The following is an 18,553-nucleotide window of genomic DNA, read 5'->3' on the forward strand; positions in this document are numbered from 1 at the left end:
AAGAGGGGATGGAAAGCTGCCTGGCAAAGAGGCACCTGTGGTGTTGATTGACAGACGGCTGAATATGAGCCAGCAGTGTGCCCAGGTGGCCAAAAAGGTCAACAGCATTCTGGCTTATATCAGAAATAATGTGACCAGCAGGACTAGAGAAGTAATTGTGCCACTGTACCGGGCACTGATGAGGCCCCACCTTGAATCCTGAGGAATCCTGGGCCCCTCATCATAAGAAGCACATTGAAGTACCAGAGGGAGGCGAGGCGAGGCGAGGCGACGCGAGGCGAGGCGAGGCGAGGTGAGGCGACGAGAGGAGAGGAGAGGAGAGGAGAGGAGAGGAGAGGAGAGGAGAGGAGAGGAGAGGAGAGGAGAGGAGAGGAGAGGAGAGGAGAGGAGAGGAGAAGAGAGGAATGAAGCTGGTGAGGGACCTGGAGCACGAGTCTCATGAGGAGCAGTTGAGGGAACTGGAGCTGTTTAGCCTGTAGAAAAGGAGTCTTCGGGGAGACCTTATTGCTGTCTACAACTACCTGAAAGGAGATTGTAGCATGGAGGGTGCTACTTCTCCCAAGTAGCAAGTGATAGGACAAGGGGAAATGACTTCAAGTTGCATCAGGGGAGGTTTAGATTGGATATTAGGGAAACAATTCTTCTTGGAAAGGGTTGTCAGGCATTGGAACAGGCTTCCCAGGGAAGTGGTGGAGCCACCATCCCTGGAGGCATTTAGATGAAGTTCTTAGGAACATTGTTTAATGCTAGAATTTGGTTAGATTATTGTTGGACTTGATGATCCTGAGGGTCTCTCCCAACTGAAATGATTCTAAGATCCTGTGATTCAGTCTTTAATAGAAAGACCAGCCTTCAGGAACCCCAAGTACCAGAGACTAGATAAAAAGACTAAACAAGGAATATGTACTTTTCATGGAAGAGAATCACACCAGGGAGTACTTGAGAAAATTACACTTCCATAAGTCCACAGAACCTGATGGGATGCACCCATGAGTGCTGAAGGAGCTGGGTGATTCATTACAAGGCCACTCTCAATAATCTTTGACTGACCATGGTGACTGGGACAAGTACCTGAAGACTGAAGGAAAGCAACTGTTACCCCCATCTTCAAGAAGGGAGAGAAGAAGGACCTCAGAAACTACAGATGAGTCAGCTTCATCTCCCTGGGAAGGTGATGGAGCAGTTAATCCTGGAATCCATTTCCAGGCACATTAAGGACAGGAAAATTATCAAGAGTGGTCAGCATGGCTTCACCAAGGGGAAGTCATACTTGTCCAACTTGATAACCTTCTGTGAAGAAGTGGGAGTGGAAGATGAAGAGAGTGCAGTGGATATGTTCTATCTAGACTTCAGTAAGTCCTTTGACACTGTCTTCTATAAGCTCCTAATAGACAAGTTGTTGATATACAGGCTAGATGAGCTGTGAAGTGGACTGAAAATCATCTTAAAGTCCAGGTCCAGACAGTGCTGATCAGCAATGCAAAATCTAGCTCAAGGCCAGTAACTAGTAGTATATCACATGGATTGATATGAGCTACAATCTTGTTTAACATCTTCCTTAATGATCTGGATGATGTGGCTGAATGTACCCTTAGCAAGTTTGTAGATCACATGAAATTAGAAGGAGTGGCTGGGTTGTGCTGCCATTCAGAGGTATCCCAACAGTCTGGAGTAATGGGCTGACAGGAATTTCATGAAGTTCAACAAGGTGAAGTGCAAAGCCATGCATCTGGGGTGGAACAACCCCAGGCACCAGTATCTACTGGGACCTGACCAGCTGGAAAGCAGCTTGGCAGAAAAGGACCTGGTGGTTGTGCTGGGCATCAGGTTGAACATAAGCCAGCAATGTGCCCTTGCCACAAAGAAGGCTAATGGATGCATTAGGCAAAGTTTTGCCAGCAGGTCAAGGGAGGGGTTCCTTCCCTTCTCTTCAACACTGGTGAGGCCACGCCTGGAGTTCTATGTCCAGTTCTGGGCACCCCACTACAAGAGAGACATGGACACACTGGAGAGAGTCCAGTAAAAGACCATAAAGATGATTAAGGGACTGGAGAACCTCATATATGTGGAAAGGCTGAGAGAGCTGGAACTCTTTACCCTAGGAGAGAGAAGGCTCAGGGGGGATCTTACATATAGAAATACATGAAAGGGAGGTTGCAAAGAGGACAGAGCTAGACTCTTTTCATTGCTGGTCAGTGACAGGACCAGAGGCAATGGGCACAAACTGAAACACAGGAGGTTCTTCTGAACATCAGGAAACACTTTTATCTTGGTGAGGGTGACTGAGCACTAGCACAGGTTGTGCAGACAGGTCATGGAGTCTCCATCCTTGGAGATACTCAAAAGCTGTATAGACAGAGTCCTGGACAACTGGCTGTGGTTGGTCTTGTTTGAGTAGGGTAGGTTGGACAATATGACCTCCAGAAGTCTCTAACAACCTAAAGCAATCTGTACTGCACTTGTATATCATGATTTAAATTATAATTTCTTTTCTTAGTAATTGCTGTATAGAAAGAATTTTTCTTGAGAATACTGTTCTCCAGAATAAAGAATTTCATAATTTAGTAAAATGAGAGACAAATTTAATGGGCAAATAAAACTGTCAGTTGCATTTAAGGGTTTACATATATTCCTCCTCTCTTCTCTCATGGATCTACCTTTAATACCGTGACTACCCCAGTAGAGTTATAAGATATCAATATATTCCCCTGGACTATGCATTTATTACATGAACAGCTCCACTGATCTCACTGGGATGTAAAATTAAGCCAGGATTGATCCAAGACAACTTCATACTTCATTATTTGAAATATTATAATATTAGATATAGCATCATTTGAAGTTCATCAGTAGTTTACTGAGACATATGAAAAACTCTCCCTCTTTCCCTCTCTTCCCTTCCTCAGGATTAAATTTAACAATAATACTATGTTATCATGGCTATCACTATTTTGGAGATTATTAAAATAACCCCTTAATATTTTTTATTCCTTAATTCCAATATATACCCTCCATCTTAGGTGACATCTTCCACTTTCTGTGTTGACATTGTCACTCTGTTCTCTGTGACATATTTGATTTTTCCTATAAGTATATTTCTTCCAAAGACACATGTACTTTAGAATATTCATGTGGAGAAAATGCACACCTAATAAAGGTAAAAAGTCTTCACAGCTCTTACCAATTTATATGTTACAGTGATTTCATATGGAAACAAAGACAATCTTGTTTAACGTGTTTTTAAATGGTCTCTAGTAGAAGGCAAAATTAACTAAGCATCACTATTCTCAAATGCTGTCTGCATTCATTTAAACAAAAAATATGATGCTTTTTTATGCATAGTGAAATCATACATTAGGATATATAAAAGCTAATGTTGCTTTAATGGTTGTTTTGTTAATAACTACGCTACTTTAAGAAAATATATATAAGGTATAATAAAAAATTCTATTAACAGAAAAACGAACAAAAAATAACTTAAAATTGCTTGATAATTATCTCTTTGTTGTCAGTAATGCAGAGAGAATATGGATCAGTGGTGACATTTCCTTTAAAAAAAACCCAAACTAAACAGAAAAACCCAAGACTTTCAAATCATAAAAGCTGTTCTGAATTAAGTAAATGAAATTCATGTGTTGTCTCATCATATTAGACTTCCTAGTTAATTTCTTGGTGGAATAGCGAGATTATTCTGGAAACTACTTAATTATTCAGAAGCAGCCAAACAACATAAAACATTTTTTAAAAATATATATTAAAAAAAAGCCTGAGGAAAATCTTATCAGACATATTTCCATACTGAGATCACAGGTTAGTGTAGAGAGACTACTCATGGAAGTAGCAATATAGGCTTGTGACACATCATGCTGAGTAGGACTAGGATCAAAGAACGTTACTTTGTTTAGTCAATTTTTTTTATTGTTTAATCCACAGGATTTTTTTTTTTCCATTTAATTCAATAATTCCCTTGCATCTGCATATCACAGTATCACAGTATCTCAGTATGTTTGGGATTGGAAGGGACCTCAAAAGATCATCTAGTCCAATCCCCCTGCCAGAGCAGGAACGCCTAGGTGAGGTCGCACAGGAACATGTCCAGGTGGGTCTTGAATGTCTCCAGAGAAGGAGACTCCACAACCCCCCTGGGCAGCCTGTTCCAGTGCTTTGTCACCCTTACTGAGAAAAAGTTTTTTCTCAAATTTAAGTGGAACCTCTTGTGTTCCAGCTTGATCCCATTACCCCTTGTCCTATCATTGTTTGCCAACGAGAAGAGCCTGGCTCCATCCTCATGGCACTCACCCTTTATATATTTATAAACATTAATAAGGTCACCATACATCCAGAAGTCTACAGCGAAGCTATCTGAACGTAAGGGCACTTCAGTTTCAGTGACATTTCTCTACCTTCTGTCTTCACCTGATGTAGGGATTATATTTATTACACTAAAATTGGAAGAGAACATGCATATTGGCTCATGCAAGAACTCTATGGTGTATGAAATTCAAATAGTCTCTTGTTCATGTTAGCTCAATGCTTGTTTGTCTTCTGGAATGGAATCTACAACAGTTGAATGAAGCCAAAACTTCTTGTTCTAGCCCTCTGAACATCAGCTAAAGACCTTGTCTTGAGAAGAGAGTTTGATTATTGGCACACTGAGGCAGTGCATCTATGTAAGACTGTCTGCTCCTCATATAATGTGTCATAAAAAAAGAAACTGCCTTTCTCAGCTGAAATCTTAGAAGACTTTGTTGGTGACAGAACCATTGACCTCCAGATTGTGAATCCTTTTAGAATAAGCTACAATAATGGGCAAAAGATGCAAGTCTAGTGATGAAAAAAATGTGTAAAGAAACCCTAAAATTATTATTGTTTTTAATTTATCTCTTACCATTTTAAAACTTTGGTAGAAACAAATGAAAATCTTGAACAGAAAGGAACTACTGTAATCTTTCTCAACAGAAATGCTAACAAATATTTTTATCTTTCCTTTGGATAATGAATCAAGTTAAAGTAAACTAATATAATCGGAAAATTCACTACAGACTGTAGTTTTAATTTCTGTTTGCTGTTTCTTCTCAGCAAGCAAAAAAATTTCAGAGCTCTCCCCATCTTGCACTACTTCTTATGCTTCCATTTTAGCTTACTCTTCCTTTTCTTTCCTTGTCTCAAAAAAACTTCCTTTGGAAATGTGCCTTTTTCCTTTCCACCTGTGTCCTCTTTTGAATAACACACAATAGCACAGGACTGGCAAACTGACAATATAACTGAGTAAGAAAATTAAATATGTGGCATGTCTCACTAAAACAGTGCAAATTCTGGAGAGGCTTGCTTTAAATGTTACCTTAAGAATAAGTTTAAATAAGTGAATCTCTTTGGTGAGTAAAATCTGGCTCAAAGCCCTGACAGATAAATCTGGCAACTAAGAGAATATTGTACAAGACATGAGCTACTGAAGGCTTTAAAATCTCTTAAAGTGCAGCTAATGTTAAACAACTGCATCATTTTATAGTTCAGTTCATGATGCTTAAAATAAATATCTCCATTGTGGGAAGTCTCTATTGATTATTCTCCACTGATTCCAGGTCAAATCTGCCAACTATTGTTATTATGTTTAGACTATCATTATTATTCTAAAAGTATGTAATGAATATGCTAATATTGTAATATGTACTGCAGAAAACCTAGAATGAATTCTGAATGCTTCCACAGATGTATTTTGGCATCACATGGTTAATATGATTACTTAGAAAAGAGTTAATAAGTTAGAATTTGCCCTGAAATTTGTCATCACAATTAGGAGAATTTCAGGGTTTATTTGAATAATATCTAAAAGATTAAGTAATTCAGGAGCGTACTGCGGTCTCATTGTTACTGCGATACTTGGATTAAGTCAAAATATTGAAAAATGTATTGCAGAAGAAAGTAAACTCATACATTTTCTACATTATACAAATAAAAATATCTTTTATAAAGTAGGACAGTAAAAATGTCTTCAGTAAGGTAATACTGAAATAGCCTGTCATTTGGTAAAGACTGTGGAAAACTGGGCTGCAAAAAACTGTAAATTGTATAGGTAAGTCACCTATATATTATAGCATATTAATTTAAGATAAAATAACAATTTGAACTATAACAATGCCTACAGTAAAATTTGAAACTAAATACTGGTTTATTAATACTGTCATATTCTGGTCCTTATTTATCTGAATACCAGTATTTGAAAATTCATAGATGGACTTGCAAAACTGAAACTTATATAAAAACAGGTGTTAAAAATCTTAAAGTCTTTATCTGGCATTGTCATAAATAATTTCAAATTCCAGAAGTAGTTTGTATGATAGAATGGGTATGACCAATCTAAAAGACTCTCTTTTTCACAGTAGCATCTTCTGCCTTTTTTAATGAAAATAGGATTAACACCTTGTATACTGTTAGAAAAAAATCCACAGTCTTAATAGTCAATTAGAAGATTCAGACTTGGGTGGAATTCATGGGGTGAAGGAGAAAGAAAACCCACACTTCTGTAATTGACAGGTTTGATTTGAATCATTGGAAGTCAATTAACATAGAATACCCACGTTGTAATTTTCAAGTAATTTTTAAAGCAGAATTATTATGTTGTACATCTGAGGTCTTCTGAAAGACCTTTTACAAAGTTATTTTACAGATCTAATAAGATATTGCGCTGAATTTGATCATGGTGTTTTTTTCATTAGTCCATTTTATTTATGGTTGCATTTACCTTGAAGACAAAGGTATTTTATTTTATTTAACTCTGGTTTTATTGTAAAAACAAACAAACAAACAAACAACCTTTTAAAACCATTTTCTCTCTGTCTTAGATTGATGATTCAGTTTCCTTTTTAAGTATTCACATAACTCTCTATTTTGTTACCTTCTCTAAATGTTTATTATCTTCTACTAAGCAACATGTTCCTTTTTCATTCATATGAAATCCTTCTTAATTCAAAAGTTTGTTCAACCAGTTTAGATCGATAACCAAATATGCAAAATTGTCTTTCACATTAACTGCAATTAATGTTTAATGAAACAGGACTATAAAAAATAAGACCATCAGATATTCTGATTTTCTATACAGTGAAAAAAATTTATATATAAAGTATGCCTACCACTGTCAGTTGAAAAGGGAAGGATTTCTGTTGAAGAATAGCAGAAATTCACTGAAACAAGAGTTTGCAAAATATCAGTGTCAGATATAAAAACAAAACCACATCTTTACAGCTGATCATTTTGTGCAATAGAATTGCTAAATGAAACAGATGTCTCTCCATTTCTCAGTTTGGCTGAGATGAATCACAGATGCCCATTAGACAAAATAACTATGGGAAACACTTTATACTAAAAGTAGCAAAGGAGCATTTAGCAGGACTTTTTTAATACTACAGTAAAATGACAAAACTTTGCAGTGCTGATAGACACACCGCTCATGCATTTCAGAAATGGGCAAGGATTCAGTGTTCAAAGCTGTCAAACACATAGTGATCTGTAGCCATCTTGATTCCTCTAATAACATCTTGATTGAATTAAGAACTAGGAAAATGAAATGAGAGGTATTATCTTTCCTTGCTCATATATAATGCACATTTTCAGTCCTTTAATTATACCTGGATGCTGTGTTCATTATGTCTATAGCTTTGTGCTTTCTAGTCTCCCAAGAGGACCTTCTGAAATGTGGTTCTGAATTTGAAGTTCTTCTAAAGTAACTGTGGACTATTATGTGTATACATAAAATTTAAATTGGATTAGTAGTCCAAAGTGAAATGATTAATGTTTTTAGACAATGCAAAGTGTTATAATGTAAAGTGTTCTAAACTATGCAGGTTGGTATTTCTTATAATTATGTTACTCTGAAGAGCAACTATCAGCTCCCTAAAGCCTTTGTGTGAATATCTCAAAATCTTTTATTCAGCTCCTTTTCCAGTCCTTTGGCTAATATAGGTGAGAAAAAATGTATAAAGTTTGAATTTTTCAGAGGTAAGAGGATAATGATTTTGTGAGTGGTGTAAAAAGAATATTTTTCTCTTCCAAATCAGCTTAGTAGGAATTTTTTACATACAGATAGCTACAGAAATAGCAATGGAAGAACATCAGCATTGGCGGTACCTTACATATTAGACAAATTATTATATTAAAATCCTTGACATTCTGATTTAGATCTAAATAGAATTGTTCAAAAGCTTAATATTTTGTAGTGTAGGGATTTTCTTCATTTTCTGATCAAGTTCTTTTCACTATACTGTATTTATGATTCTAGTACCAGGCAAAATTCCCAGGCACTAGAAGCAGTGGTTGTTGGCATTGCTACATTCCTGGCATGTTTTTGCCAAGTATCACTCTCCAAAACAATTTCCATGCATGATTTGTGAGTTAAATTTGGCTAGATACTATTCCTGGGATCTGTCTGCATGGGGCTATGCTCTTCTGGAGATAGAAAGTATTCTGGAGATGGATTTTGCCAGACTCTGCTAACTGATTTCTGAGTTAAAGAACAGGCACTGCAGTCTCAATGTACTGTTGTCAGCGTTGGTAAGAATTTATAATACCAGATCTGACTTTGGAAAGCATATAGGAAAATTGCAACGTGCCCATTTAAAGGTTTATCTTTCTGCCAATCTTTCTTGCTCAAACAGACTTTTATTTTGTAATTCTGGGGCATGTCTGAGGAAGAGCAGCCTCCTATAGCTGTTCTTCGCCACTTTTCTGTGGAAAAATTGTATCCAGTGGTTATGGACAAACAGTGAGCTCTTAGGACTGAAACATTTCTGAAGAAAAGGTGGAACCCTAGGAAGACCTGGAGAAGAAAACACTTAATAGGATTTTCAGCACTAGTTACACTAAACGATGCTATAAAATGGGCCTCAGCCTGCAAGGTACTGTCCAGTCTCCTAATACCAATGTTACTTAGAATGGTGAAAGGTCGCAACTTGAACAGGCCATCAAGAAAAGAGCACAAAGGAATAAATTTCACAGCAAAAATTCATTTCCCAAAAGGGGAGTGAGAATGACATGAAACCTTCAGTTTGAAGTCAATGAGAGAGATGGAAGGAAAAGAATAGGATTTATTTGTAAAATATTTCTCTTCACTTCTATTTTCCTACTTTGTTTGGTGGAGGATTCTATTTATTAAATACGGAATGAAATCCAGAAAGTAGTAAGAAAATATGTATTTTATAAAGTAAACATGTACATTATATATAATATAAGCGAAGTTTAATTTGTCATTATTTGATAAATATTTACAGTGTTTCTTAAGGTTTATTTCTGAAATGAAAGAAAACACGAAAACCTTTATATAGAAAACAGAAGTTCAAAACAATGGCAGTTTTCTAAATTACTACCATAAAGGCTTTGATCCAAGTTTCTACATGCACTTGTTCTGTTCCACATATTGCACGTGTGTAGGAAATACTCAGTATTGTAAAACGTTTAATGGCAAAGAAGTTCATTGTTTGACTTCAGCTTATCCTATCACTCCATTGTGTATGTTTGGTTTCAGCACAAAAGGCAAGAAAAGCCACATTCAAAATCAAAAATATTCGTAGATAAAAAAGAGACATATTTCCATGACTGCATGTCATGGTGCCCAGGGAGGTTGTGGAGTTCCCTACTCTGGAGATGTTCAAAACCCGCCTGGACACGTCCCTGTGTAGACTCATCTAGGTGTTCCTGCTCCGGCAGGGGGATTGGACTAGATGATCTTTCGAGGTCCCTTCCAATCCCTAGCATTCTATGATTCTATGATTCTGTGATATTTATACTGGGTTACATGTACAATGTTTTTCATTACCTGAAATCTGAGCTTAAATTAACAAAACCCCTTCACATGACTAAATACAATATTACTGAAATTCTAATTTTTTTTTTTTTTTAAATGAATGTTCAAATAATTATTTTTAGAAAGGGAAAATGTGCTAGTTATGTCTTAAAGAGTTTGGAACATTCTGATAGTTTTAGAGTGTGATTTTAAAAAAGTTTTTATATTTGCACTTCATTTTTGTAATCAGATTTTCTACTTGATTTCATCCTTCTGCTGGAACCAAAAATAATTTTAAAAAATACATTTTGTGGTGCACATAAATCTGAATGCCAGATTCTTTAATTCAATTATGAAACCATTTAAACTGGAAAGAACTTTCCAACAAGGTGACGAGAGAAATTACAGTAAGTGTGTCCAAAAGACCAAGTGAGCATTACTCTACTGAACAAAGCAATATAACTGAATATCTTTTTTGTTATGGATTTACTAAAGTCCATCAGCACTACAGGTCATTAATAGATGAATTTAAGCTTTATGTTACTTACATAATTGCTATTAAATCAATACTGAATGCTTAATAAATCTGTTTCTTTCCTTTAGGCTATTTACATTAGTTGATGGGGTGAAAATGAAAATGACTTAAAATGAAACATTCTCTAATTGTGGAGAAATATAAATAATATGAAATGAAATTAGAAAAAAAATAGTATGACATGGAACCAGTTGTTTTATTTTCCTTAATTGTAATGTATTCTGCCGTGTTCTTTATCTGCTCAGTGAATTTACAACTAGCACAGCAGGTTGTGAATTTTTAATAAGATCTCTTCAAGGAAGGAAAAGGTCAGTATTAACATAAAAATCTTCTTTAAGAATTGTGGTGCAAAAGTTTCTTAACAGAGAACAGGTGTTGCTGCAAAACTAAAATCTGCCAAAACAGTTAGGCTTAAAGATTCTTGGAGCTAAGTTAGGAAACATATGCCTCAGTATGACACCATAACTGCCAGTTAGTTACTTTTTTGTTGGTATTAAATATGCTATTGCACTTAGAATGGTTTAATATACAACAATTATAATAAATAAATAAATAAATAAATAAATAAATAAATCAAGCCCCACCAAACAACAACAAAGCCAAATCTTTCAGTATTTCTGAATTAATACTCTTGTTTTTCTTCTTTTTCAGCTTCATTCTGACCAGGACAAGGGAGATGGATCCCTCAAATACATTTTGTCAGGAGATGGGGCTGGTACTCTTTTTATAATTGATGAGAAAACAGGTGACATTCATGCTACTCGGAGAATTGACAGGGAAGAGAAAGCCTTTTACACCCTGCGTGCCCAAGCTATTAATAGAAGAACCCTGAGACCAGTGGAACCTGAATCAGAGTTTGTCATCAAAATCCATGACATCAATGACAATGAACCAACATTTCCAGAAGAAATTTACACTGCTAGCGTTCCTGAAATGTCAGTAGTGGGTGAGTGCTTTATTTTGGGGCACAAACGCCTGTTCTATGTTACTTGATGAATAATTTCCCCATCATCTGAAAAATCAGTCCTGTTCAGAATTCTGCCTCATGGTTCAAGTATTCTTCATTTTGGTTCATTTGTTCAAATATTGGAATTGCACCCAGAAACAGATTGTTGTGATTTAAGATCTATTCTTACTTAGAATATTAAAATTATTCATTTACATAGATTTAGAATATAAATATAAATAGAAAGTAATTAATGGTGAATAGCCTTCCTTCTTAAGAACTGTTAGAATAAGATCACTAAATTGGTCTGTTGAAAGCTCAGTAAATTCTTTCCTTTCATCTTCGCTGTAAGTCCCCAGTGGTGGTAAGCACTGAATGGAGAGTTGTCTCCACTTTCACCCTTTCTGTGGCTGAGGAGAGTTATATGTTTACTTATGTGCTGTTGATGCAGTGTCTGAAGGTAGACACCCTCTTTAATCTCTTTGCTCTCAGATTTTTAGTGTATGGACAAATCCTCTTGTGCTTTCAGTTCCTCCCTTAACTCTCTCACAAATGGCAGACTCAAGAATCTTAAACAGCTGCTCGAGTTAATCTTCTGTTTTCAACGTATTTTCAGTTCCTATCTTAACTACCAAGTTGTGGCTAGGATCATAAAAAATAACATTTTGGAATATGAGCTATTATTAATTAGTGCATACAATTCTTTAAGGAAAAAAAAAAAACAACGAAAAGTTTAAATATATATAAGGTCTCCTTTAAAAAATTAGTATTCATTTATTCATTGTATAAATACATATATAATATCAATTACTAAATATTCAGAAAACACACATCGATTTCAATAACTCTTTTGACTATTATTACTATTGTAATTACTACTACTATCTGAACTAGATCAGACAGTGTTTTGAGATGTTTTGTATATACAGGCATTGATGTTTTAATACTTACTTTCCTGGATTTTGGAAAATTTTCTGAAAATGGTTTTGTATTTACATAAAATATTATGCTATTGTAGAAGATTCAGTTATAATCTGCTGGTTTGTGTTTTTGTCAGTCTCAATTACCAAAAAATCATCTTTTTCTTAACTGTTCTCAAACATCCAAGACATTATTTCAATGATTCAAAAATATTCAAGACATCAGGTTCCAGTGTAGCTGTACATCCACATAGAATGTACAAATTTGGAAAGTGCAAAATTTGCTGCACTGCAGAAAAATAACAAATAATATGAAAAAAAGAGAAGCTGAAAAGAAAATTAAATTTAAAAAAAATGAATGTATTTAGAGTATTAACCCTCTATCTTGCAGAAATAATTGTGCTGAGGGTAATAGACTTTATTCTGTCAGTACAGTGAACATAATTTAGGGAACTGTAACTAGTTTAAAATGTATTGTGTTCCTGGATTTTCTGAATGTGGTCATTCAGCTGCTAGACTTCTGACTACCTGATAGGTAGAATTTGCTTTTAGCTTTATGACTTCAAGCTTTATGGCTGATTCATAGAGGCATACGTTCATCTGTGATGGAATGGAGAAGGGGAGAAATTTTCTAATAGAACAAGCTACACAAAACTTTTGAGGCAAATATAATTAATTAGAAATTTTAACTCAGCATGTTAAATAGTCTTCATACATTTACATAATAATGAAATATCACATACTTAATTACAAAATATTTTAAAATCTGTATCTTTTTTCAGACATCATGCAATTCAAACATTTTTAGTACAGAAATATAAATGAGAAGGTTATGGGGAAAAAAAAAAAAGCTGTGACAACAGCATTTCCCCATCAAAAGGAAAACAGAAATTTCTGAATTGCTCTATTTAGCTCTCTCCAGATTTTTAATTTGTTTTTTAGTTTTAGTATTGCAAGTAGCCCATTATTTTCCTAGTGCTGTTGGCCATGGGCTAAGAAAACATCAGACTTGTTGACGTAAGAAATGCTGAGAGAAATTGTAGTCTTAGATGTAATTGTACTGTTGCATTGAATCTGTCTGCTTCTGTGGTACTTACCTCTGTGAGCATATGGAAAGATATAACCTTTCTATAAGTGTCTGAAAACATTAGGCAGAGTTTAGAATATCAGTTCTGATTTCTTCCTCAGGCTGTGGTATTAACCAGATGGATGCCTAAGAATGTGGTTATTTCTGTTATCTGTCTTGACAAAGGCCCATAAATTCTTTGTTGTCAATCTTTCTTCTGCTGTTCATTAATCATACTAAAGGCAGAGATAGATAGGCCAACTTCAGGACCTTGCAGTTAGGTCAATATCCTAGGAGACATCTTGTTCTCCTGAAGTCTTTGTACTCAATATTTTCTCCTCTTTATCTTTTTTTTTCCCTTCCCTTACTTTCGAAGATTATAACTCAGAATATTCTTACAGTTTTGACTACAATCTTATGTTCTATTCATCATATTCTTCACCTGTATATCTCTTTCTGGTCATTTGAAGGTTATTTTCAGAACTGCAGATGAGTCTATTTTCCCCTATACAGATTTTCCTGTGGATTTTGCCTATTGGTAGCTTTTTGTCAAGTTTGTCTAATCATTCCTTATCCTGACTCCAACCTATACCTTCAGAGCTATTTCTACCATATGGCATGCTCCCTAGTTGGATTTTTCTGCTCCTGAATTAGGGATATCAGTGTATGCTTCATAAGATGTAACTTCCCTCTGGGTTTACATTAGAACTACAAGTTGGGTGTCCTACAGTTCGCCTGTCATCTCTACTTGTAGGTATCTATTTGTCTTTCTCTTCAGACAGCATTTAGAATTAGTTGCTTGGCTTCCTCCCTGGCTTTTTGTACACTCCCTCATGAGTACTTTTCCACCAATTCCCAATGTTTAGTCCTCTCTGTCTTGGCATTTGTCTTACAGCACTTCCTTCTTGTTTCCCATTAACAAAGACATTTTTTTAAAAAATAGTTCTGTCACCAAACCCTTTTGCATCTTCTGACTTCCAATTTCATAATATCAATAACAACACATTTTGAAAACTCAAATGATTATATTGCAGATTTTTTTACAAACTCCAATTTCACTCTCCACACAAATCCTTCCATAAGAAGAGGGGACAAAAAGTGACAACCAAAACCAAACCAAACAAAATAACCAAGATTAAACTGTTTGTTTGTTTATTTGTTTGTTTTCTTTAAAAGAATATCCACTGAGATGCTTTTTCCAGGTTATTTTTTTTTCAAGACCTTTCTGACATCAACTTCCCTGAAGATGTAGCCCTTTTCACTTCTCTGTTATTCTGCTGTATATTTCAGGGGAGAACAGACATCATTATTTCCTCTCTTTTCTGCTGGGAAGAGCAGAAAATTTCTATTAATTTGGCTGTTATTTGTTTGAATAATTTACTATGGAGGGTACTTGCTATAGTTAAATATCCCGTAACTCAGTTGGGAGTAAGAAAAAGGAAATACAACTTTCAAATTCAGTTCTGCAATGGATATTCTGTGGGGTTTTTTTCCAAGTTAATTATCTTATATGTCTACATCATAAATGCATTGTGAGGTCAAAGTCATTAATACTTGTACAGTGTTTGAAGATGTTTGCAAAGAAAAAGGGCCAAATATATTAATTACTGTTATAATAGCAGGTCCTAGGGAGATCCAAACATTCTAATTAAAATTATGTTAAAATATGCCCTCTGAGAACTATCATAATCTGACAAATGACTGTTTATTTCTGGGCCTAGCTCACCACAATACAATTCTAATTTATTATATAATAAAATTTGCAAGTATGAAAGAAGAAAATTACAGAATTCATAGTGGCTATTAATAATGTCGCTGGGTGCATATTCTCAAGTATATTATTATCACTGTTTCCTTTATCTACTCCTACAAAGATCAGACTAGGCTTTGGATCCTGAAGGCCAAAGATTCTTACCAACCTCATCAGAGGCAATCTATGCCTATATATAAAAGACAGAACAAGGCCCAGATGAAGCAGTGCTGGCTAAGTCACACTCACACTGTAGCTTTTAAATCCCAACACGACTGACAGTCTTCAGTGCCTTCAGATTTCTGGTGCACACTTCAGGGCAGAGCAAACAATATATTTGTAGTATTGAGCATCAGTGGTCTTCAGTGTCTTCAGTGAACTGAACCAAAGCAAAACAAGATGATGGTTTGACAGCTGATGTGCACAACATAACTGACAAATTGATATACTGATATAAACCTCCTGTTCACTTCTTTGCATAATTTCTGCCAAGTTTTTCATAGAATCACTGATCCCTCAGCAAAAACCTAGAGAGCATGTCTCTCTTCCTCTTATGAGCAAGGGCCAAGATCAAAGTGGTGACTTCTGCATCCTATATGACAGGCAGAACTGTAGCTCTGCACTTGCACTTTTCCTGCCAGGTACCTGACCTGTGGCTGGCCAGCAAAAGCCAAACAGATGAGGCAACATTAAAAAGCGTAGCTCATCCTTACTGCTTTTGGGGAGTGGGGTGTATGTTACTCTAAGCACAGCCCACTGAGTAAATCCCGCTGTGTGATAGTGATGAAATTAAGGAGCTCAAGTCTCGTCCCACAGACTTCAAAGGGAATAGGATCAAATCTGCAGTCTTCAGTGTCTGACAGATTTTACTGAGTGTATATGCAGCCATGCTCATTGAAGCTATAGAGGATAGCTCATATGATTTGTTCTGCTTCATGTATATGTGTATTAAACCAACATTAATTAATATATGTGCTTTATGATGCTCATAACTGAGGCAGCAGTAACTATTAGACACATATTATTAAATTGCAAGTGGATTCTGGTTTTATTTATTTTAAAGCTATTAAACACATTCTTCATTTTTCATGCAAATTAAGTTACTGAATGGGATTTGTTCTTATCTTTGTTTTACATAACAACTTTTTGCTATTTCAGAGCAAATATTCTTAAGGACTAAGTATACATACTAGCGCTGCATTTTGTTACACACTACGATGATCCAAAAAATGCATTTCAGAATCAGGGTGACAGTCCTCAGAACTTTAAATATATTCAACCAAAAGGCCTCTGTATCTTTTAACAGAATAGTAAGATGGACATATATCAACAAATGGAGTTCAGTTTGGTTGGTGATATATTTGTGAATTGGAAACTGATGAAGGTTTTAGGACAGCTCTACCACACCTACATTCTAATAAAGATGTTCAGATTTTCGGTCTCAGCCCTATTCTAGATGACCACTAAATCAATCATTAGTACAGTGGACAGTATTAATAATTTTTATCCTTTTTTGTTCATTATACTTGTGTAGAAATTTTTAATATTTTTAAAATTTTATTTTTGTGTTTGAGGCTTTATTCTGTTAAATCAGTGATTTATTCTATTTTAATACCAGTAGTACTATAACCAGGAATTTGCCAATTATATCTTCTTTGTGAGATGCAAGTAGTTTCGAGGACTCACTGAAAAAAGTGTTTCTGTTCTATGACAGTTGAAAACTGAACATTCCTGAGAACTCATCTCTCATTCAATAGTCAGGCCTGTGTTCATTCCTTTGATATTGGCACAGTTGTTCATGACTGAACAATCCACTTGTCAAAAGCAAATGTGTCATCATCTTGTGAAATCCCGAACACAGGAAGCTTAGGATTTATTTCTATTTGCCTTTCTATTTATGTTAAAATAAATATGTGATCTAGTCAACTATGAGGCAATAAATAGTTGTGTCAAGTGGCTTGGATTTACAGGTTTCTTATTTCACAATATTTGTCAGTATTTGGTGGAGGAAAAGAAGTTGGATAAAAGGAGAAATACATTTGGAAGTCTTCTGATCCTCAGAATAGCCTGTGACCGACTAGTCACATGCATGCGATGATTTATTTTCTTTTCCTTGTTTATTTTTCACTTCTTTCCTATATACTTAAAATCAATATCTGCACTTTACGGAGGTACAATAGGGGAGAGCCTTGTTGATACTTTATTTATCTGGTGGAACAGGATATAGAAACTATTTTGATTCAGCAAGAAATGGCAGAGGCAATGATAAGCATTTCATGTTTTGAAGGACTGGTATATTCCACTAAAATTTAGAGATGGTCTTGAAGTTTAGAAATAGATCTGGACTCTAAATACCCAGAAGATTTAAAAGTCCATATGGCAATATTTCTTCTGCTACTATCTATATTAACACTTAAAAGGTAGGGAGAACTGATGACTATTTTTCCCCAAGTTCCAATGACAAGCTTAATAGTCTTTTTCTGTCATGTTCCTGTATGTGTAGTTTCATGTCATATTGACATAATTGGACAAAAAAAACCCAAAATATAAAAACTGTTCTTGGTAATGGAAATCAGATATTTATTGTAATAAAAACAAAGAAGTCTTCTGAAAAGAGGAAGAGAATACATAAATATGAAATTATTGTAGCTGGATAAGGATAAGAATTCAGCTCAACTGTAGCTATTGTGTACCTTTGCTAATTAGACCTGAATCACATTTGTTGAAATAGGCAAGTTTAGATTCAATTTAGGTAGAATGAGATCCTGAAACAGGGAAGAATGCCCTTAAATGTGACTGTAAGATCATAAATATATTAGAAAAGTCCAGTCACCATTAGATGAAATTTTCTCTGGAGTTTTAATGGAAATTTATGTTCTTGGACCTTCACTCAGTACTATGTGAAAGTAAGCTGACTTTGGATGTTTCAGGGACTTCTGTGGTGCAAGTTACTGCTACTGATGCTGATGACCCTTCATATGGAAACAGTGCCAGAATAATTTACAGCATACTTCAAGGCCAGCCATATTTCTCTGTGGAACCAGAAACAGGTAAAGAAAAACATCATTATTTCCATTTACCATAAACTGTAGACTTCTTATTTCATTTCAAAAATCTTAAATCACACACAAAAAAATTTAAAAACTAAGTGAAATTAAATACTTCTTGCCTTTTTCTCATAATTGATAATTCTTATAATAAATATAAAACCTTAGAGTTATTAAAGCTGACACTATGAAGGATAAGTAACTTTACAGTGGTATTGTTGGTAGCTTAAAGATCTGAGTTTAAAGGCAAGAATAAAGCTTTGTAGTGATAGCTCTACTTGCACTAATAAAAGGTGTTCTTTCTACTCATAAACTTGGTATATAAATATCTTGAATCATTTTTTGCATGAAATGTAAACTGAAACGGAAACTATGATGCAGATCTAAGGTTTGTTCAACAAAGAACCTGTACTGAAGACTATTTGTAAATCTTATAAACAGAAATTTGTACTTTAAAACATGAAATGAATATTTTGGAAATATATTTCACATATTAATGCAAAAAAAAATCAGA

General features: G+C 35.1%; 1 protein-coding gene across 1 annotated transcript in view; it reads left to right on the top strand.

The window, feature by feature from the left end:
• The window catches only part of CDH10 (cadherin 10), a gene marked incomplete at both ends in the record, with an annotated part of 60,078 nt that overhangs the window by 13,373 nt on the left and 28,152 nt on the right, over positions 1-18,553 (top strand). The window contains 2 exons of the mRNA XM_080338637.1: positions 10,962-11,256; positions 17,923-18,042. Coding sequence (XP_080194763.1) covers positions 10,962-11,256; positions 17,923-18,042 — 415 coding nt within the window. The remainder of the gene's footprint in view (positions 1-10,961; positions 11,257-17,922; positions 18,043-18,553) is intronic.

This window comes from Nesoenas mayeri (genome assembly GCF_963082525.1).
Source record: "Nesoenas mayeri genome assembly, chromosome: 2".
Taxonomy (NCBI): Eukaryota; Metazoa; Chordata; class Aves; order Columbiformes; family Columbidae; genus Nesoenas; species Nesoenas mayeri.